Below are 21,909 nucleotides of genomic sequence, written 5' to 3'. Positions count from 1 at the left end.
CACAAGCAGGTGTCCAGGAGTCCCAGCCCGCCACAGCCGGCTGCCTTGTGGGCTAGTGACTTGACGTGCCTAGGCTCTTGTGAGGGATAAACAATACAGTGTATGTGAAAGACCTAGCGTGGGGCTTCGTGTGTCTTCCCTTCCCGCCCAGGTAGCTCCTGTTACACCTCCCTGAGCAGCTGTGAGAAGACAGGAGGCACATGGACGAAGGAGTCATCGTTAACAGTAATAACAACAACTGCTATGTACCAATGCCTATGTGCCAGACACAATGCTAAGCAAGCCCTCTACTTGCTGGTTTATTAAATCCCAAGAGCGCCCTGGGAGGTGGGAAATTCATTCATTCAGCAGCTCATGTTTTCTGAGGGCCTTTCATGTGCCAGGCACTGTTCTAGGCACAACGGGGAAAAGAAAAAACAAACCAACAAAAATCCCTGCCGGGATGGAGCTTATATTCAAGTGGGAGGAGGACAAACATAATAAACAAGTAAAATCTATAAGAGGTTAGAAGGAGATGATATTGTTGTTCCCATTTTACAGATGAGGAAAGCGAGGCCCAGAGTCACACCGATGGTGGACGAGGGAGGCAGGATTAGAGCCCAGGCAGGCTAAGGCCAGAGCCCAGGATCTTAACCTCTGCACCGTCAGCCCCAGGGATGGGATCCAGGAGCTGGCCCAGGGCAGCACAGAGGGGTAGGGTGCTGTGTTCCAGCCCAGCCCTGTTCTCGGCGTGACCTCAGGCAAGGCACTTTCCCTCTCGGGGACTTGCCCTCCTTCTTTGTGAAGGCTGCTCTCAGCCTAGATCAAAGTTCTCAAGCATTTAAGTCCTCTTCACAGAGGAGAGGCTGGAATGCAGACCCTGAGGTAAAAAGTCTTGTGTTTTACCTGAAGCATTCAAGTGACTTCTACCTCCCAGGTGCTCAATTTTATTTCTTTTTACATCTGTGTTTGGGAGGCAGCATGGCACAGCAGTTCAGATGAAGTACTGGCTGCTGTCACTAACGAGTGACGCACCTTTGGGTGAATTTCCTAACTTCTCTGGGCCGCAGTTCTCGCATCTGTAACTTGGGAAAACAACAGCACCTTACCTCCTAAAACTGCCGTGAGGTCTAAATGAGTTGGTATGTATGAAGCACCGAGAATAGTGTCCAGCGCATGGTAAGTGCTACAGGAGGGTGAGCTACTATTATTAATAAATAAGGAACCTCCTCCCTAAATCTTCAAGTCAAATTGACCCTCCCCGGTGATGCACCAGGCTATGACTTGTGTCCCTTTAATATATTCTACAGGACATCAAAACTCCCAAGAGTGACAGGCTCAGGCCTGAATGATTGCTGAGTCTTCCCCTCTGTGACTTTTTCTGCTCTCCATTTCTTCCCATCATAATCTTTTCCACCATTCAAGGCCCAGTTCAAAGGACACTTCCATGCAGCCGCCCCAGATCTCACCTAGAAGGCACATTCTCTTCTGCTGTCCAGTACCCTGGGTACAGTATAAGGGAAGGAGCACAGGATAGGGTAGGTGTGGGGACCTGGGTCCTTACTGGGCCCTGCTCCCACCTGCCCAGGAGACCCAGGCCTGACTGAGGTGGAGGCTGGGATTCACAGCCTCTTCACTCTGGGGAATCCTGTCCACAGTGATGTTCTTCAAGGACAGGCTACCCTGGGGTTCTGCTTAACATGCCCATAAAACCATTGGAAAATCATCGCCCCCTCTGGACTACTTCTTACTGGACTAACATATTGAATGGAGAACAGAAAGTGCCCACTAAGCAGATGACCTACTGCACCTAGAAGGTTGTAAGACACCCTTCTTTAAATAGGACCACACACGGACCTGGGGATTAGGAACCTTTAAGGAGGGGGTGCTCTCTTTTGGGTGGTGGTGGGTGGCCCAGTCCCAGGCTTCCTTGTGTGGTGACGTGATTCCTCTTGGCACCTCCTACTGTACCCCTGGCTCACACCCCCATGAACATCACCCACAGCTGTGCCTGGGGCTGGGCAGGAGCTGGAGTGTCTCTCTCCTCCTGAAAGCCCTTCCATGGCTCCCCACTGCCCTCAGAATAAAAGCCCAGCTCCTGAGCCCAGCTTACAAGTCCCTCTCTGGCTTCTTCCCACCTCTCAAGGGAACACCACTTACTCTAAGAAGCCTCTCCTGACTCCCCAAGACTGCGTTAGGGGCTCCTCCCAAGTGTTCCCACAGACATTGTTAACTGCCTTTGATCATGTCATGTCTGTCTCCTGGATGGGACTGTGGACTTCTGGTGGGCAGGGATGTGTCTTTTCCATCCCTGATGCCCCAGCACCCAGCTCTGTGTCTGGCCTGGGAATAGGGCCCAGTGAAAGGGCGGGAGGGCATGAGGAAGGGAGGCAAGGATGAGGGTGTGGGGAAAGGTTCTCCTAACTAGATAAACAGCAGACCCTGAGAATCTGAGAACTTAAATCCTTAGATTGGGATGGACTCTCTGAGAAGCATCTTGGTTCATGGCTCCAGCTGATGCCAGGACAGGCTGCATGGACCATCCCTGTGGTTGGGAAGATACTGACTAGATGGGGCCAGCAGGATACGGGGGTAGAAATGCTGATCACAGTGACCGTGCACACTGGGACACACACAAATGGCCAAAGAAAAGACTTCCTAGCACTGGTTCATCTGAGGCCTTGGCTGGCCCAGGGCCCAGCAAAAATACCATCCAGGGGTCTCTCTACACCAGGCAAGATTCCTGCCACTCCTCAAACATTACCGAACTCCTAAGGAAAGGCAATGCCCGCTAAAGCTAAGCTTGTCCGGTCTGCAGACCTTCTGAGACCTGGGAGGCTGCAGCTGGTTCCAGGTGTGTCCCAGTCTGTGTAACCTGCCAGCCCAGAATTCAGGATCGTAACCTGAGCAAATCAAGAGCCTGCGCCTCCATTCACAGAAGAAAGCCCCCTGGAGTCAGTACATCAGCCAGCTCCCCTCTGGCACTTGAAATCTATCCAGTCTCAAGGATGGAAGGGAAGAGGAAGAGAAGGAGAAGCAGGAAAAGATGGGGGTGGAGAGGGAAGAAGAGGAGGAGGAGGAGGAGAGGGGAAAGAGGACTGAGGGCAGGAAGGAGGGGAGGAGGAGAGGGAGAGGAGGTAGCAGTTGTCGCCACCAGGGTTTTCTGGAGTACGACAGGCAATGACGTAAAGCAAGGTACAAAGGTACATCAGGACCTTGGCCACCCTGTTTTTTCCAGGGAGAAGAGGGAAGGTACCTCTTTGAAGAGACTAACAGGCTGACCCAAAAGGCTGTCTCAACTGGGAAAGGGGCACCTGTCCAAGCCCCACTTTTTTTCAGCTACTGCAGATTGCTTAGGGCCTCAACATCCTCCCCTCCTCTGGCAACTGCCTCCCTCCACCAAGGGCCGGGGTGGGGTTAGAGATAGGCCTTACCGTGAGCCTTGGCCTTGTACAGTGCAGCTGTCAGCAGGAAGTTCACAATGTCCCCTGGAGCCACGTCCTCTGCACTCACTAGGACTATGGCACCGCCTGCAGCCTTGGTGGCCACCAGGACACTGCCGCCTGCCAAGCTGGCCAGTTGGTAGGGACCCTTACCTAGTGCTGGAGAGAAGGGGCCCAGTCGTGAGCCCTGCCTCCCTGAGCCTTTGCCCACCTCCCATCCTGCCAAAGGTGGGGAAAAGAGAGGGTGCAAGAGAGCTACTCTTGGTCGCTTCCCTCACCCCAGATCCCAGGGAGCTCGATTCCACAAGAAGGGAAGTAAACTCCAGGCTGTCAGTCCCTGATGGGAAATGCCCCTCTGCACAGTGCCTGAACAATTTCACAAGAAGCCTGAGAACAAGGCCACCCATGGGAGACCTCTGCCCACCTACCACCACCAAATGTCTCTCCGTGAGCCGGTCCCACAGCCACTGCTCTATTCAGGGTCATCTCTGATACTTAACATCAGACCTGGCCTCTGCCCACGCAAGGCCTGAGGGAAGGCCAGGAAGTCTTGGGCTCAACATTAGTGTTTACCTACTTATCTCAAAGTGTCATTTTTGTGTCTCTTAGGTGCCTACAGTTGTTGGTATAGGTTGGAAAGGGCCATGGGATTTCCTAGACAACTGGCAATAATCTTATGACCAACTTCCCTGCCTCTGGTGTGTCCCTTGGCTTCCAGTGCTGCCTCCCCACAGGTGTCTGAGTCACTTTTCTAGTCACACTCCCTGCTGGGACTCATCCATGGCTCCCCATTGCCGTCAGGATAGAATCCAAGAGCCCAGATTGAATTCAGGGACCCCCGCCTACCTCCTCACACCCTTGCCCGGCCACACTGAACTTCTCTGGCTCTTCCTTGAAAAAGCCGTGCTGTGTTCTACCTCATGCCTCTCCTCATGCTGTCCTGCCCACTCAGAATAGTCCTCCCTGTTTTGTGCCTGGCAAACGCCTACTCAACCTTTGGGGCCCAGCTCAAATGTCACCTCCTTGGCGAAGCTCTCCCTGCACCCTCTCCCGCCACACACAAACGTCATCCCTCCTCCTCTGCTCTCCCCCAGCCCTTGGAGTATGGCACACACTGATCACAGCTCTTATGATGAGGCTCATGATGGAGGGTCCACGTCTGTCTCCTGGACCAGATGGGAAATAGGCAGCACTGTGCTACTAAATGCCTGACAATAAGCTTTCAAACAAACAAACAAAACCCCAATCTGTAGCGTTCGCTGATTTCCATGGCGTGAATACTCATGCCAGTGGTCAGTTTCAAACTATGGACTGAATGTGGAGTTAGGAGTACACAGTGGTTTTAGAGAGCCAGCATGGGCCAACACGCTACTGTGACAGGCCTCATTGACCACTGATTCCTCAACACCCAGCAAGGGCCTGGACCAGAGAAAATGTTGGTAGAAGAGCAGAGCAAGGAATGGATGGGTGGGTGGGTGAGTGGGCGGAGGATGCTAGAAACAGCTTGTCCTTTGCCAGTTACTGCCACCGAAAATGCCACAGAAGGGAGAAAACTCTGCTCAGAGCTATCTTGCTGAAATGTCTTTGCCTGATGTCAGACAGACCTTGCCTGTCCCAGGGACTGCAATTCTCCTATTTCAGATTCATTCCTATAAAGAAAGATTCCTCATAGCCAGGAGGAAGCCTCTGGCCATCAGGAGTCCCTAAGGGCTAACATTTTGGAGGGCCTGTAGTCACTGCACTATCATGCTTTACTCTGGTCCAGCTCTCCTCTCGCAGACCCCCTGACTGGTATCCTGGTCTTTAGTCTGTCCCCCTCAATTTCACTTGCTATACTCTGCCAGCGGGACAGACCAAAATCTGATAATGCAGGAAACTGAGGACAAAGCCTTGGACCTATACCCACATAGGTCTGCTCATGGCATGGTACCTGGAGAGAATGGAGCTGGGCCCAGAAGTCAAATGTGAATGATACCAAGGACCTGAGAAGCATCTAACTCTGCCAAGATCTGACTTCCCACCCCATTGCCCATGAGCCTAGTGATGAAACTGAGTAATGAGCTCTAATGCTGGACATTAACCTTCTTTGGGTCTTTAGTCATGACCTGTGTTTTCACCCTACCTAATGCAGAAGTTGGAGCATATCTTGGTACCCTGGGACCTTGGCTAAATTTGAAAATGAATCTGACAGTCTAAGCCAAGCTATAGGTTTTGCTCCAGTCATCCTCAGAAAGAGCAGTTTGAATTTGCCTTCGCCACTCAAAACTTCAGGAGACCCAAGACAATATTCCATGGGCCTGATGAACTAGACTGTGAAGGCCACAGGGTGGCACACTGTGCAAATAGGGTTTTAACTTCCTGGTGAAGCTATCCTGGGTGAGAACAACTCCTGGGAAGCTGGCCCAGCCTGGACTATGGACAAAGGCCGCAGGAACTTCTAGGCACAGAATTCCAGGGCATCCCTGTGGGTCTCTGCACTGTCTGGGTTCTCCCTGCATGATGGGGTTCCCCCCCTGCCCCATGTCACAGCTATTCTGGGGCCAGCAGGGCCTCAGGATGGCTGATGCTATTATGGCATCAGGGCAGGGCTGGCAGGGGCTCAGCCCCCCAGACTCCACTTGGGGAAGACGGGCTTACCTTTGTTAAAGAAGTCACAGTCATACGCTGAAAGAGAGAGAAAAGACTTTTTGAGAAACCTGGAACAGATGGACAGAGCCATGGCCCCTAGCAATCCCAGCTGACCCAGATTTAGCTTGCCTCCCAAACTCCAAGATTTAGGCATGGTCACCGGACTCATATATCTTAAGGTGTAGGAAATACCATGGCTCCTTTCTGTACCCCCAGCACAAAGCTCAAAGCCTGGCCTAGAGTAGGCACTCAGCATGCATCAAATGAATGAATGAATGAATGAATGAATGAATGAATGTTGGACAGAACGGTGTGTTTTGTGTGGTCCCAAAGGGCAAGGTTAGAATCGAGAAGTGGAAACTCCAATAAGAAATCTTATAGCAGGTCCTGGAGGAATACAAACACAAGGTACAAATTGGTATTTCAAGAACCTTGGGTGGAAGGGAACCAGGGGCCTCTAAGATCCAAGGCTTCTTCAGGTCCCTGGGTGTAGTTTCCATCAGGTTTTGACAAGCTCTTCCAAGTGTGTGCTCAGCGCACCCTCTAGTGGCCCAGCCCAGCACCACAGCCTATTGCCCTGGGACCTGAGACCTGGATTCTTTAGTCCATTGGGGTAAACTGGGGACCTTGCAGGGGTACCTAAAGCCAGAAGCAAGGCCATGAGGAACCACTTGGGTAGGCTGAGGAGGATTCTTCCTCGCTTGTAGGCATGGTCTGAAGAGAGCCACCAACTCCACTGCATTTGGCATTGACCTCTAGAAAGAGCACTAGCAGTCAGATTGACCCACCATGTGGTTATGGGAAAGTACTCACTTCTCCTCACTTGTTGACTCAGAAGATTGAACTAGAGAATTAGATCTCAGAGTCTCTGGTTTCAAGTGTGTACCAGGTCTGCGGGAGATAGTCCGGAAAAGTCAGACCTGAGTTCAAATTCCATCTCTCTCACTCTTCAACCGTGCATACTGGGACAAGTTACTCAACCTTTCTGAAATTTAATGCCCTACTTTATAAGATGGGACCACCACTAGTATCTGCCCCATAGATTTGTGAGGTCTGGACTAGGGTAAGGCAAATGCTTACCTTGGGTGCAAAATGTAAGAGGGCGTCAAAAATCTCAGTAATTAAGATATATAGTATTTTAACACACTGTTTAAAAATTTTTGAAGTTAATGCAAAAATACCCACGATAAACAAAATATCAAAAATTTTAAATAAGGACAGGATCAATGACAGTGCCTTGCCGAGCTACACTGGATCCTGAGGCAGAAGGGAAAATCAATAATATTGATCCTGTCATTACTTAAAACTTTGACTTTTTGTTCACCAAAGCCGAAGAGAGTTTTGCATTAAGTTTGAGTTTTTAAAACGATCACCTTAAAATGTGACTTATCTCCATTACTGAGATCTTGGTGCCCCTTAAATCTTGTGTCCCAGGTGAGGTGTCCTTTATTTCACTCTAGCCCTAAAGATTAAGTGAGTTAACGCGGAGATGGCTCAGGGCCTGGCACACAGCAGATACTTGTAAATATGTGTTCCCTTCTCTTTCAAGAAGGATTTTTATCTGAGGAATAGAGGGAGGACCACTGAGCATCCACAGAGCATCTGCAGTGGGAGGGTCCAGAGGAAGATGGAGAGATAAAAGGGAGGCCAAAGGCGGATTCTGTTCCATCTTCTTCCTAGAGTCATCCTGCCTGGAGCTCTCAGGGCTCAGGACATGCCGGCCCCATGTCCCCATAAAAAATGACAGCGACCTCAGTAATAGCATAGAGCACTGTGCCAAGGGCTTTACATGTGTTATCTCACTGACAGCTCACAGCACCCTGCAAGGCAGGTATGGTTCCCTCAGCCCTCGACTACAAGTCAGAGTGTGAAGAACATGCCCCAGGTCACCCCACTTGGTGACCGCTAACCCAGAGAGTCTGGCCCCAGGGCTTGCGTAATAACCACTGCACCCCAAAGTGAGGCATAAACGCACCAGGAAGATCACTGGTGTGCAGGAACAGATCATAAAAAATAAGTTAATGAATAATTTAACTTTCTACATATTTGATTTAATTTTTAAAATATTCACTTTTATATCTGCTGTATGACATACATTTACACTACTAACAGCATATTTATGTACATGCATCTATGTATATGTATGCATGCATGCTGGAAATATTTTTACAGGATAGGAGCAGACAGCCCAGGGCGTTTGCAGACCACCATTGCGCTAAATAAACTGATGTCTTGTGCTGCCTCTGATGGGGCCTGTGTGTGTTAGCTGACAAAGGGCTTTTACATTCACTGTCCCATTTGATCCTCACAATGAAGCTGGTGGGCAGGTCGATTCCTACTTTTCAGATGAGAAAATTGAGCCCTGGAGAGGCTGAATGACTTGTTAAGGCCATTTGCAAATGGTTAAGGCCACACAGCTTGCAAATGGCAGCTGTGGGTCTGAAACCCGGGGCTCCTCACTCCTCTGGTAGAGTGGGTAAGGGCACAGGTCTGCAGCCAGACCATCTGAAGATGAGCCCTGGATTGACCACTAACCTATGTGACCTTGAGCATGTTACTTAATCTCTGCCTCTGTCTAACCTGCTCCCCAACTGTAAAACAGGAATAAATGGTCCTACTTCATAGGGTTTTGTAAAAATTCAATGAAAGATACAGGCAAACCTGTATCCAGTTGAGGAGGATGCGCCTGGAACATACCAAGTGCTCAATAAACACTAGCCACTAGAGAGTGATGGCGCCCCACGGGCCTGCCCACAGAGGGGTCCCCACTCCCTACCTTGGCTGATTGGTCTGGATACTCACGGCAGAGGTGTGGGGTCCTCCAGTCCACAGCCACCCCATGCTGACAGCACTGGTGGGCATAGGCAGACACGCTGGCACAGAAACACTCACAGTCACCACCCCGGTTGCACCCACATGTGTCTGTCAGGCAGTTTGAGTAAAACCAAGTGACATCGACCTAAGGGAGGTCAGAAGTCAGAGGTCAGAGGACAGCTCCTGAATGTTAGCTCTTCAGCTACTCAACCAATGCCACTTAGCCTTAGGGAGTGGTACAGATATGAAGGGGCCACAGGGCAGGGCGAGCTGCCCGGGTGGGGTGAGGGCAGACAGGTGGCCAACTCAGAAGGAAACAACTCCACGGCCCAGACAGATCTTACTTTTGAGAACTGGGCTCTCACCTTCCCCAGGCCTATGCTATTGGATCCAGGGGCTAAGGATGTGGCTGAGAAACAGATGTGGGGTATGAACTCCCAGCCAAGGCCAGAGACAGCCAAGGCCAGTCCGACAGCAGCCTTGAAAGCCCTGGAGGGGACCATGCGAAGCTAAGCGCCAGCTCCCCTGTCTCCTCTGAGGGCAGAACAGGCAGCAGGCCGATGCCACAGCATAACGGGTTTTTGTTCACTGTTCAGAAGGACTTCCTCATCAGAGCCAGATTGAGACAGGTTTGAAAAAGGCATGGAAGGGGTGTGTGGGTGGCTCAGTCCATTGAGCATCTCACTCTTGATTTCGGCTCAGGTCATGATCTCATGGTTTGGTTTGTGGGATTGAGTCCTGTGTGGGGTTCTGTGCTGACAGCACAGAGCCTGCTTGGGATTCTCTCTCTCCTCCCTCTGCCCCTCTCCTACTTGTGTACATGCGCATGCACACGCACCCTCTCTTTCTCTCTCTCTCAACAATAAAAAAATATTCTCTCTCTCTCTCTCAAAATAAATAAACAATAAGAAAATTCTCTCTCTCTCTCTCCATCTGCCCCTCTCCCACTCTCTTTCTCAAAATAAAAGAGGGGCATGGAAGCTGTTTGTCTGGCTGTCTGTCCTGGGTCATCTGGGAATCTGGGAAAACAGGGCAGACTCATCTGAGCTAGCTGGAGGCAGGGAATTGGCAGAGGTGGATCTCCTTTCTAGACCTGAGGTGCCTCTTCTGAGGCATGGGCATGGGGGGTTCTGAGAGCGGAAGGGATCCCGGGAAGGTGGGGGAGGGAATCAGGAGTGTTGAGGCTGGGGTCCACTCACCACAGGGTGGCAGGTCTCAAACACCTCACTGAGCAGAATGCTGCACTCCTTTCTGGCAAATGGTTCCCGGAGAGGATTCAGGACACACGTGTCCCAGGGGTCAAGGGTATCTGGGCACTGAGAGGCAAAGACACGTCTGTTGATCCCCCTACCCCCACAATGCCTTATTGCCTGGTGTGGTGGACAAACTCCTAGACTGACTCCCATGGTCCCTGACTCCTGAGGTTCAAGCCCTTGTATAATCCCCTCTCCTTGAGTGTGGGAAGGACTTATGAAGGCTTCAAGCTGAAAAAAGAAGGCTAAGGTGATGGGATGGACATGGTTATGTGTATGTGATTGCATTTTTATGTTACATTAGATGGTAGAGCCCATCTCTCTGGAGTCTCTCCTTTGCTGGCTGTGAGGAAGCAAGCTACCGTGTTGGGGAATCTCACATGACCAGAATGGTGAGTGGTCTTTAGGAGCCGAGGGTCCTCTCTAGCCAACAGCTAGCAAAACCACTGAAGCTCTCTGTTCTATGGCTGCAAGGAACTGAATGCTACTGACAACCCCCCAGCAGGTGGGGAAGGAGATACCTCCCTAGTTGAACCTGAGATGAGAGCTCAGCCCTGGCTAACACCTTGGTAGCAGACCGTGATACCCTAAGCAAAGAACCGAGTCAAGCCCTGCCCTGACTCTTGACCCACAGAAACCGAGATAATACATGTGTGTGGTTAAATGCTGCCAAATCTGTAGTAATGTTGTTACACAGCTATAGATAACTAATAACTAATACAGACTTCCCCAATGTCTGACAAGCCTCCTCCCTCAGGCCTACATTCTCACATAACACACACACACACACACACACACACACACACACACACACCGGCCCAGGATATGCCAAGGGATTATCGAGAGAAGAGCAGCAGTAGGGGATCAGAGGAGGGGAGCAATAAAAGTTAGTCACCCTCTCTGCTTCTTTTAAATGGGAGTGGGCTAGAGCACACCCTTCTGAGACTATGAGAACAGCCTTGTCCCACCTCAGGATTATACTGAGGACGATGCCCTGACCCCAAGCTACATAAGCTCACCTTCATCTATTACCCAACAGAGAATTAGGGACCTAAAATGACCCAGTCCGAGAAAGGCAAAAATGTAACACTCATATCACCACTGTCTGCTGCTGTACTCATGGCAGACATAACTAATCAACCACAGTTCTCCTTCTAGCTGAGCCTGACACAAGTCAGGTATTTCTCAGCATAGCTTCCTAGGCAACCTCTTCTGGCTGATCAAAGCTGTCATGATAAGTCAAATCCAGTCACCATCCCTCTCCTGGCATAGCTCCTTCACAGAGGATGACAGAGAAGATGGAACTTAGTCAAGGTCAACCAGCAAGTCACTGGATGATCCAAGACAAGAACCTAGGTCTCCTGCTCTGAGTTCAGTGCTATTTAGCTCCATAGCTCACAGCTTGGGCACCTCAGCCATCTCTCAACCTGCAGGGACACCCTCCTCATTTCTGCCTCTGTTAAAGTTGTCCTCCCTCTCAGAGGCTTTCTCTCTGATACATGCATCTTTCCAAATATGGCCTATCCTTTAAGTACCACCGTACTCCCACCTCCTTCAGGAAGCCTCTGATTGCCTCAGTCCACATGGGTCTCTCTTGGATTCTCCTCTGGGCCAGGCCTAGTGCCAGGCACTGGGGACACAGAAGATGGGTAAGATGGTCATGCTTCAATAAGCCTTATCTTCCCTGGCAGGTGGTCATGTCTCCTAAGACAAAGACTTTGTCTCCTTTGCAGCCCCTACCCTCCTGCCAGGGCTTGATCCGGGGCACACATGCAGCTCAATTTGTGAGATGGGTGGTATGTGTCCTCAGGCCGCAGGACAGAGTCTAAGGCTGGGGATGCTGGGTCAGAGGCTGGTGGAGCAGTTGCAGGAGCAGCCTCACCGAGGAGCAGTCTCTGACTGGGGTTCCCTCAGTGCTGGCCAGGGCCCATCTGAGTGAAGGAGTAAGTCAGCCTAGGGAGGCTTTACCTCAACTGCAGCCCAACTGCTGCCAAACTCCTGGGGGTTAGTTAACTCTAAATTCTCCGGAGTCCTCATCTCATTGATGGTTTTTAAGTCAAAGTTCCCACAGAGTCCAGCCAGCTGGCCCTGAAAGAAGAGAGAACACGGCGGTCACCTGCAGGAACACCAGGGATGAACCACTGGAAGAGGAGTCACCATGAGCCCAGGAATCTGTCATGGACCCAGAAGCAACTTCTGGAGTCACAATGTAAAGAGGGATAGGAGAAGAGCCAGGGGAGAAGTGCACAGAGTGGGGTGCAGGCAGAAAGGACAGGAGACATGATGCTCCTGGCTCCTCGGTGAGGGTATAGTTCATGCGAGGATGCCCAGTGGCCTGGATCAGCCCCAGACAGGAGCAGAGGGCGCTGTGAGGGTCACTGCTCATGCAACTACCTGCCATTGTGGCCCAGCCTGGACGTGCACTGTGGTTCTTTGGTCCCATAAGAGGGTGATGTGTTCCCTTGGGAAATGCACCAATGTGAAAAACCCTGCTTGCCAGGTGTGGACTTCCTGCTTCTCATCCAGGAAGCTCTCAGGACTCTAGGGGGACAGAGACAGTCATTCCTGTGGCCTGAGTGTCCCTCAGTGCCTGGGTCAGTGGGGCCCGGATCTAAGTCATTGTCCAGTCCCAGGAAATCATGCCTCCCTCATGCCCTGACATTGACCTCTGTGTTCTTGACTCTGACCAAGGAATTCAATCTGGGCTACTGACTCAACGGCTCCAAGAGAAACTGCTGTGGTAAGGAAACCAGTCCCCAGCCCTCTTCTGCCCCTGGCCCCTGTTAACATACAAATCGTTCGTACAACCTTAACCTGCACCAGGCCTTACTGGATTTCCTGAGTCATCATCAAAGATAATGAGTGAGTTCCCAACGTTGATGGAAATAAACTTCCTGCAGATGATGCCAGAGCTGTAGCAGTCTACGTTTTCTACAATCACAGAGAAACTGAAATCCGATGTGCTCTGAGGAGAAAATAAGTCAGTTCATCAAGCCAGGGAGGGAAAAGATCCTGCAGACAGGCACAGAGGTAGCGGGACATGGACTCTGAGGTGGTTTTCAATCCACTTCTACTTCTTATTAACTGTGTGACTTTGGGAAACTTACTTCAGTTCTCCAAAGGTCAATTTCATGTAGTCACTCTCCAAAAAGTATCTGATGGATGGATGGATGGATGGATGGATGGATGGATGAATGAATTTATAAGAGGATGATTGGTGCTGACAGGAGTGAGGGACAGGGTTACTATCTTATATCCATTGATGATAGTAGCGAAGCCTTTTTGGAGGGCACTTTTCAAGCACTGTGTACAGCTTTTTATACCATTTCCGCTTACAAGAGTCTAGAGACACATCCACAAAAGTATTCATTGAGCATTTAAATATCAGCAACAACTTAAATGCCCATCAATGGGGGGATAATAAAACAAACTAGAGCATGTCCTCTCTGTAGAATTTTACAGAAAGAAGAAAGGAGTATGTACTGACTGCATGAGATCATGACTAAGGTATGTTCTGTTAAGTGAATAGAGCAAATTGTAGAATTCTATCCACATAAACTAAACCAAGTACATGTGTGCATGTGTATATGTGTGGATATATGTATGTCTTGTGGAAAGTGATCTTGCAGGATTCACATCTGACTGTTATGAGCAGGGAATGAGAACAGAAGAGGTGTGAAAGGGAAACACTCATTTCTAACATATGCTTCTATATTGTTTTAAATGCCTGTGAAGAGCACGCATTACCTTTGAAATTTTAAAATTAAAATGGGTATAATCTGTCTCAGAGTTACAGAAATCATGTGAAAGACCCCAGTACAATGCTTCCTCCATAGATAAGACTCATTCCATAGAAGGTTTGTCATTATTATTATTACTCTTACTATTATATAGTGTGACAGGCCCTTAGCAAAACCAAGGTCCCCTGAGAGTGTCTCTGGCACTCTCCCACCTGCCCTGTTGGTACCCCTCTTCTCCTTCTGGAGGGGATCCTGCTTCTACTATGCCCCTCACCCTACATCACCATCCCTTTTCTTTTGCATAAGCTGACAGCTTTAGCACGTGACTCCTTAAGCACATCAAATCTCCCATCAGATTTCTTGGTTCACACCTGACACCAGCTCTGCTACTGCCTAGATGTGTGATCTCAGGCAAGACACCTGACTTCCCTAAGCCCAAGTTGCTGCACCTATAACATGGGGCAAATATATTCTACCTCATAGGGTTGATATGAGAATTAAGTAAAATAATCCTCAAAATTGGCTCAGGAGACCACCAGGCATATAATAAAAGTTTAGAAAACATAAGCTCTTACTACAGATAGAAAAACCATTGGGACCCAATGGGGCAAGGCTATAATGGTGAGTGGGCATGCAGTGGGGTTCATGCCTGGTGAGCTCTGTCTAGCTCTGAACCTGCTCCTCAGCACTTCTTTCAGTCGCTAGCTAGCCATACCCCCAGGCTTAGATCCCTCCACCCTCCTAATTGTGCAACAGACTGGAGTCTGGAATATCACCGTGCCTGACAGGTCCTCAGCCTCAGATGCCCTGGGTCCCCATAGCGCCAGCCCATCAGACACCTCCAGGAGCTCACCTTGACCAGGTGCACTTTGCATGCCCCCACAAAGTCAAACGGGAGCCCATCAAACGTGCGGTAGTGCCGGTCGCCATAGGCCGTGCAGGTGGAAGCACAGGGGTGGAGAGCGCACTGGAATGAGCCCCGCTGGCACACACTGAAACACATGTGCCCAGACCAGCTCGCAGGGCACCCCCCCCCACACACACACACACATACACTCTGAATACCCACGACAGAGCCATTGCCTGTAGAGTTCCCACTATGTGCCTCTGGGCTAGGGGGTCACAAACACCAGCAACCTTCAACAGAAGCCTGCTGGTCACAAACTCACATTCATGTAAACATTTACAGAAACACCCCCCAAATTTCCATCTATACGTACACTTGTATATACACAAACATCCCTAAATAACACACAAACACGCGACATGAGTATGAACATGGTGGAAGGGGAATGCCAGACTGTACTCATGATCATGCTTCTCATATCCATCCTCATCCCCAGCCAAAAGCAGAGTGTGAACAGTACCCTCACTTACCAGGTATGGCAGGGAGACATGACCTGGTCCCCAGGGAAATATTCCTTCCCCTTCCAAGTGCATGGGCAATCCTCTGGCAGGAAACATGCATCCCCATGTCTGAGCAAGCTGTAGGAACACAGCAAGCAGGTGGTCAGGAAAGCACCCTTCCCATATCTGCCATCTATGGAAGACCCTGCATCCACGTGGACACCGTGGGGTGGTTCTTAGCATTTATGCCAAAGAAACTGACCATGTACCCAACTACCATCCTGCTGCTGCTCAGTGGGGCAACTGGAAAAAACAGAGACAGACTTGACCCACGTCAGAAGCCTCTGCTATCCATCAGGAAGCAAGGCTCAGTTCTACTAGCCGCATCCCCCTGGCCAGGCTAGACGCCAGTTGCCTCTTAGGCACTAGCTGTATATTAATAAACAGATCATGAATGTGGGCATTGACCCTCTTACTCCAGTTGCTCATGGGACAACCAGGAGACCTGCACTGAAAGAAATGTTAGTGGAAGTTTTTCAGGAAGATGGAAACTCAGATCCACATGAAGAAATGAACAGCTCCAAAAATGGAAAATATGGTGAAAGACAATTTTAGCAATTATTTCTTAATTTCTTTAAAAGATAATTGAGCATTTAGATCAAGGTTAATGTCAATGAATTGTGTGGTGTATAATATATGTAGAAGTAAAATGCATGACAATAACAGCACAAAGGATAAGGAGTAAGTAAATGAAAGTATACTGGTGTAAATATTCTATATAAAGTGATAAAATATTAATTCACAGTAGATTGATCAATGAAACATGCATATTATAACCTCTAGAAAAACACAAAAAATAAAAATGCCAAGATATATAGTTAAAATGAAGTAAAAGAAATAAAATAGAATATTAAAAATACTTAGCCCCCCAAAAAAGAAAGAAAAGATGGAAAAAAAAACAATAGAACGGACAGATAACAAAGAACAAGATGGTAGTATTAAATCCAATCCAATTACATTAAATCCAAATGTATTTCTCACTTCAATTCAAAGTGAGAAATTGTAACATTGGCTAAAAAAGCAAGACCCAACTATATTTTGTTTACAAAAGACACAATTGAAGTAAAAGCACAGATACGTTAAAAGTAAAATTACAGGAAAAAGTACCATGCAAACATCAGTTAAAAGAAAGATGGAGTGGCTTTATTAACATCAGACAAAGCAGACTTCAGGCCAAGTAGCATTAACAGCAACAGGAGGAATATGTCATGGCAACGGAAGAGACCATTTATTAAGAGAACACAACAATCCTAAATGGGCATGCACCAAGCAACAGAGCTTTAAAAGCAGAAGCAAAAACGCATAGAACTAAAAGGAGAAAGAGACAAATCCACAGTTATAATTGGAAATCTCAACACTCCACTCCATTAATGATAGAACAAAAAATTCTTCAAAGATGTAGGAGATGTGAAAAATCGGACATTGCTCTTAACCTAACCGACAATTTAAAAACTCTATACAGAACAAGATGGAGTCACTCATGTCAAGCAGTGGCCTGTGTCAAACAACGACAGTAGCAGGTAAGGGCATTGCAGCCAAGACCAGATATCACCAAGACCAGCACCAGCTTGTGACACACTCAGAACTGATAGCCAGCAGAAACAGAGATCTGCAAAGCCCCAAGACTGATTAAATCCCTTTAAAAAGGGAGGGTTTTTGCAGCAAACTGTCAGACTCCTCAGACACTGACCCCTCTTCAAAAAGGCACCTGCTGCCAAAGGTTCTGCCTGATTGATCTCCGAACAGAACAGAGATCGTTCACTGCTTGAACATAATAAGCAGTAAACGCGAACAGTTGATCTGGACCGGACCTAGGCCTTATCTCAACTGTGTGCCTGACTTAGCGTTTGTTTTATTAGCTTTCTACCCCTATTCCATCTCGTTTGTTGTGTGACTTGTCTTGTGCTTTGCTTTGTGTGACATGTATGAAGCCAAGTTAAACACATGAGTTAAACACATGTCATTGAGTTTGGAATACTGAGCCTGCTTTATAATTATGCTAACCTTGTTTTATGATTGAATAAACCTCACATTGTGGAAAGACACAACTCATGTGTGTGCCTTCGTAGTGTGCTCATGACACTCTATATCCAGTCACAGCAAAGTGCACGTTATTTTCAAGCATTCATGGAAGGTTCACCCAGACAACTATATTCTGGACCATAAAAACTCAGTAAATTTCAGAGGTTTGAAATCATACAAAGTATATTATCTGATCACAGTGAAACTAAATTAGAAATCAGGAACAAACAAATATAAAAAAAACTCCAAACATTTCAAAATTTTGTAACATTTCTAAATAACTCATGGGTCAAAAAATAAATCACAAAGGAAATAGAAAAGATTACAACAAAAATAATAAAAACATGTTATATCAAAATTTTTAGAGTGAGCTAAGACATTGCTTACAGAGAAATTTATAGCTTTAAATGCTTATATTAGAAATAACAAAAGATTACAATAAAAGATCTCAAATAGAAATATAAGAGCAAGTTAAATCCAAAGTAAGTAGTAAGAAGGAAATAATAAAGATAAGAGCAGAAATCAGTGAAATAGAAAACAGAAAAACAATAGAAAAAAAAATCAATGAAACCAGAGTAGGTTCTTTGAAAACATCAATAAAACTGACAACCCCCTACCTAGACCGGATAGTACAAAAAAGGAAAAAATCATATTACCAATATCTGGAAAAAGAGAAAACATCACTGCAGATCCTACAGATATTAAAAGGAAAATAAAGAAATACTTTTATGATGTAAAGCCCATAAATTTGACAACTTAGGTGGAAGGAACAACAAAGACATCAAATACCTATGAACAAATTCAATGGCACATGTCCAAAACCTTTCCATGAAAACTATGAAACACTGCTGAGAGAAATTAAAGAACATCCAGTAAATGGGATAATGCCATATTTATGTACTGAAGGACTCACTAGTGCGAAGACATCACCTCTCATCAAACCGACTTCTAGATGCAACACAAAACCAATTAAAATCCCAGAGGCTTTTCTGTAGAAATTCCCAAGCTAATCCTAAATTTACATGGGAATGCAAAGACCTAGAAGTGTCCAAATCTTTGAAAAAGAATAAAGTTGGAGCACTATCACTTTCTGATTTCAAGACTTACTATATAGCTTCAGAAATCAAAAACGGTGTGATACAGGCCTAAAGATACACAAACAGGGGCACCTGGGTGGCTGTCGGTTGAATGTCCAACTTTGACTCAGGTCATGATCTCACAGTTTGTGAGTTCAAGCTCCACATGGGACTCACTGCTGTCAAGGCGAAGCCCGCTTCAAATTCTCTGTCCCCCTCACTCTCTTCCCCTCCCCCGCTCATGCTCTCTCTCAAAAATAAATAAACATTAAAAAAAATGTAAAGAGAAACAAATAGATCAATGGTACAGAATAGAGAGTCCTGAAATAGACCCACATTTATACAGTCAATTGATTTTTTAACAAAGGTACCAAAGCAATTCAACAGGGAGAGAAAAGTCTTTTATTAAAATGGAGCTAGAACCACTCGATACCCATCAGAAAAAATAAAATGAAACTTGACTCCATTTTACAATATAGAATCATTTCAGATAGGTTATAGAATCAAATGTAAAAGCTAAAATTGTAAAGCTACTAAGGGAAAAGGTTGGAGAATGTCTTTGTGGCCTTAGAGTTGCAATTACTTAGGACACAGAGAACACTGATCATAAAGAAAAAAATGATAAATTAAAATCAAAATTTTAAACTTCTGCTCATAATCAATTTTTACACATCTTAATATACATTAAGTAAAAAAAATAACCACGGACAAGGGGAAAATATTGGCAATGTATATATTTGATAAGGAAAGAACTTCTACAACTTAAAGAAAATAGTCAACCAGATAAGAAATGGGCAAAAGACTTGAGTGGACACTTCACAAAGGAAAATATATGAAGGGTGGGGGGGGGGGGGGGAGGGACCATGAAAAAGTACTCATTCTCTTTAGGGAAAATTACCAGTTAAAATTACCAATTAAAATTACCAATTAAAACAATAATGAGATAAAACAAATAATGAATACTTTTCATAGGTAGGTATACATGACCATTTAAATTTGTCAAAGCTTAGCCAACTGTATACTTAAAATCTATGCATTTTACTGTTTATAAATTATGCTACACTTTAAAAAAAATTAAAAGGGAAAAAAACAGTGAGGCACCAAAAGTTGACTGGAAGCTGCATAATTAAGAATAGCCACCATTTTGTTGGGAAACTTCTAAAATGTCAGTTTTGGTAGATTTTTGTTCTCTTGGCCCAGCCCATTTTCAAGAAAAGTCTTCATCTCCACCCTGGGACACAGAAGCTTCAGTGCCACTATTGTTGGAAGCAAGCTGGGGAAGAGGGCTGAAGTCCCAGTAGGTTTTCATTTAATCTCCCTGTTTTTACTCTGCATCTCATCCCTCTTGGTGCTCCTGAGATCAAAGTCTCTGATCTGGTTTCTGCAGAAACTTTTACCATCCTGCTGGATGGGGTTAGGGTTGTTACGTGACCTCAGGGCATGGGGGAGGAAGCCTAGGGGGTTAACTGCTCCTTACAAAGACTTGTAGGGGACATCCTCCTGTCTCTCTCCCACTACCCCACCCTCTGAGATGCCTGGAGCCACCTGTCCCTGAAGCTGTCAACATGACACAGGTTGTTTCTCCTGGGCCTCCTCTGCAAGCATCAGCTGTAAACCAAGGTCAGTTTCTATATATCCACCCTTGTTCCTTCTTCAGAAACTATTGACCTATCTTCTATCACTGTCATTCCCACGCCTGTTCTCTTTGCCCCTGGGGACTCATGGGTTTTTTTTCTTTTTTTTACTCTATTACCAATATTTCATTGTGGGAGGAAGCAGAGGAAAAAAGCCTGGGTTTAATCCACTGTTTTCCCTGAAGACACTTAACCTTCCTAAGCCCCGGTATTTTCGTGCGTAAAACAGGGATAATGACGCCTTCCTCCCAAGGTCACTATGAGAATTTCATTATAGACCTGGGCACACTGCCTAGTGCCTATAGAATTGCAATAAATATTGGTTTCCTGTCCCTTCTTTCCCCATAATTACATCAGGCACCGGCAATGGCTGGCTCACTGCCTTCCACCTTCAGCCCAGACCTTGTCTCTTGCTACCTCCTGAGGGGCCTTCTCTGCTGCTCACCATTTACTGCTCCCTCCTGAACCTATGCAGAACTGCCAGCATCCCTGAGCACTTGCTGTGTGCCCACCACAGACAATAGCTGTGGCCTCTCTCCTCAAGATACCTCAGTCCATGGAGCATTCTTTCCTTACCTGTTCTGGGATCCTGTCACTTCAGGGTTCTCTCGGGGGCACTTGCAAATATGTGGCATTCAAATGAGGAACACAAAGCTTGTCTGCTCACTTAGAATGCTTACTTTGTGCTACTTTACAAATGAGAAAACTGAGACTCAAGGGAGTTAGCTAACTCACCTAACCCTGAGCCTAACCCCTAACCCTAACCCTAACCCTAAACCCTAACACTAACCCCTGACCCTGAGTTAGGTAAACTAGTTAACTTACTTGAGTCTCAGTGGTAGAATCAAGATTCAAGCCTGACTCCACAGTCTGTACTTATATATATTGTATACACCACTTAGTGGCCCCAGGGCCCTTGGCTCAGCACCCAGATGCAAAGAAATTTAGAGTGGCACAAACAGCTCCTGTGGCTCCTGCAGTGGCTCAGGGCCCTTTGGAGCAATGTATGACACCCAGATTCTTAGAAGTGCCATAGAAGGAGGTATGGGGCCCAGGAGCCCAGAGGATCCCAGGCATCCCAAGGTACTAGGGCATCTTTAGAAACCTTATCTCAACTCCCAAGAAAACATTCCAGAATGATAGGAAATGCCTGTCCTTTCTTTACAAGTTGAGACTCTAATAATTTCCTTTGTTTGTTTGTTTGTTTTAACTGAAAGTAACAAATTATTTTATTTTCAAAATAGAAGGTAAAAAGCACAATAATTATTAATTCTATTATTCCCTATAATGGATTTGATCATTCAAATCCTTTGAAGTAACCAGTAAATACTCAGATTGTAAGATTTATAATAGGCCCTTACTAATTGCAAATGCTTTTATTTTTTTGTGTTTTTTTAATATATGAAATTTATTGTCAAATTGGTTTCCTCTAATAACTTCCTTTGGACAAGCCCCTGTGGAACATGTGGAAGCTCCTCACAGGACATTTCATACAGCTTATGAGCCACTGTGGCAAACACCCCAAGAGGTGATGGCATTCAATATTAAGAAGGGGAAGGGAACAAGTCTTAATAGAGCACTCACTACACAGTGCCTGGCTCCTTGCAGCCATTGTCTCATTCAAGTGGTGTTACTACCCTCAATTCACAGATGAGCAAACCCAGGCTCAGAAAAAGTAAGTGAATTATATGATGTCACATAGCTAGCGACAAACATTAAGGTGACTGGCCTGGGCCCTCTGGACTGTGGATGTTCTTGGCACGGCTCCAAGACCTGAACTGAACTTCAAATGGCCTGGAGCAGAGGAAGAGGATTTGGGTACTGCCCTGCTTGGGTACTGCCCTGTTCAGCCAACAAACAACCAGCAGGACCTTGCAGACAAGAAAGCTGATGCCCAGGTGGCCACATAACTT

General features: G+C 46.8%; 1 protein-coding gene across 1 annotated transcript in view; it reads right to left on the bottom strand.

Moving 5' to 3' along the window:
- OTOG (otogelin) overlaps positions 1 to 21,909 on the bottom strand; it is an 89,428-nt gene that overhangs the window by 35,485 nt on the left and 32,034 nt on the right. The window contains 9 exon segments of the mRNA XM_042907167.1: positions 3,414 to 3,581; positions 6,060 to 6,086; positions 8,853 to 9,009; positions 10,064 to 10,180; positions 12,086 to 12,205; positions 12,512 to 12,658; positions 12,948 to 13,082; positions 14,711 to 14,849; positions 15,235 to 15,342. Of these exon segments, the coding sequence (XP_042763101.1) occupies positions 3,414 to 3,581; positions 6,060 to 6,086; positions 8,853 to 9,009; positions 10,064 to 10,180; positions 12,086 to 12,205; positions 12,512 to 12,658; positions 12,948 to 13,082; positions 14,711 to 14,849; positions 15,235 to 15,342 (1,118 nt within the window).

The sequence above is a fragment of the Panthera leo genome, chromosome D1, assembly GCF_018350215.1.
Source record: "Panthera leo isolate Ple1 chromosome D1, P.leo_Ple1_pat1.1, whole genome shotgun sequence".
NCBI classification, from domain to species: Eukaryota; Metazoa; Chordata; class Mammalia; order Carnivora; family Felidae; genus Panthera; species Panthera leo.
The sequence above is the reverse complement of the archived record's forward strand: the minus strand, read 5'-3'. Positions and strand labels throughout refer to the sequence as shown.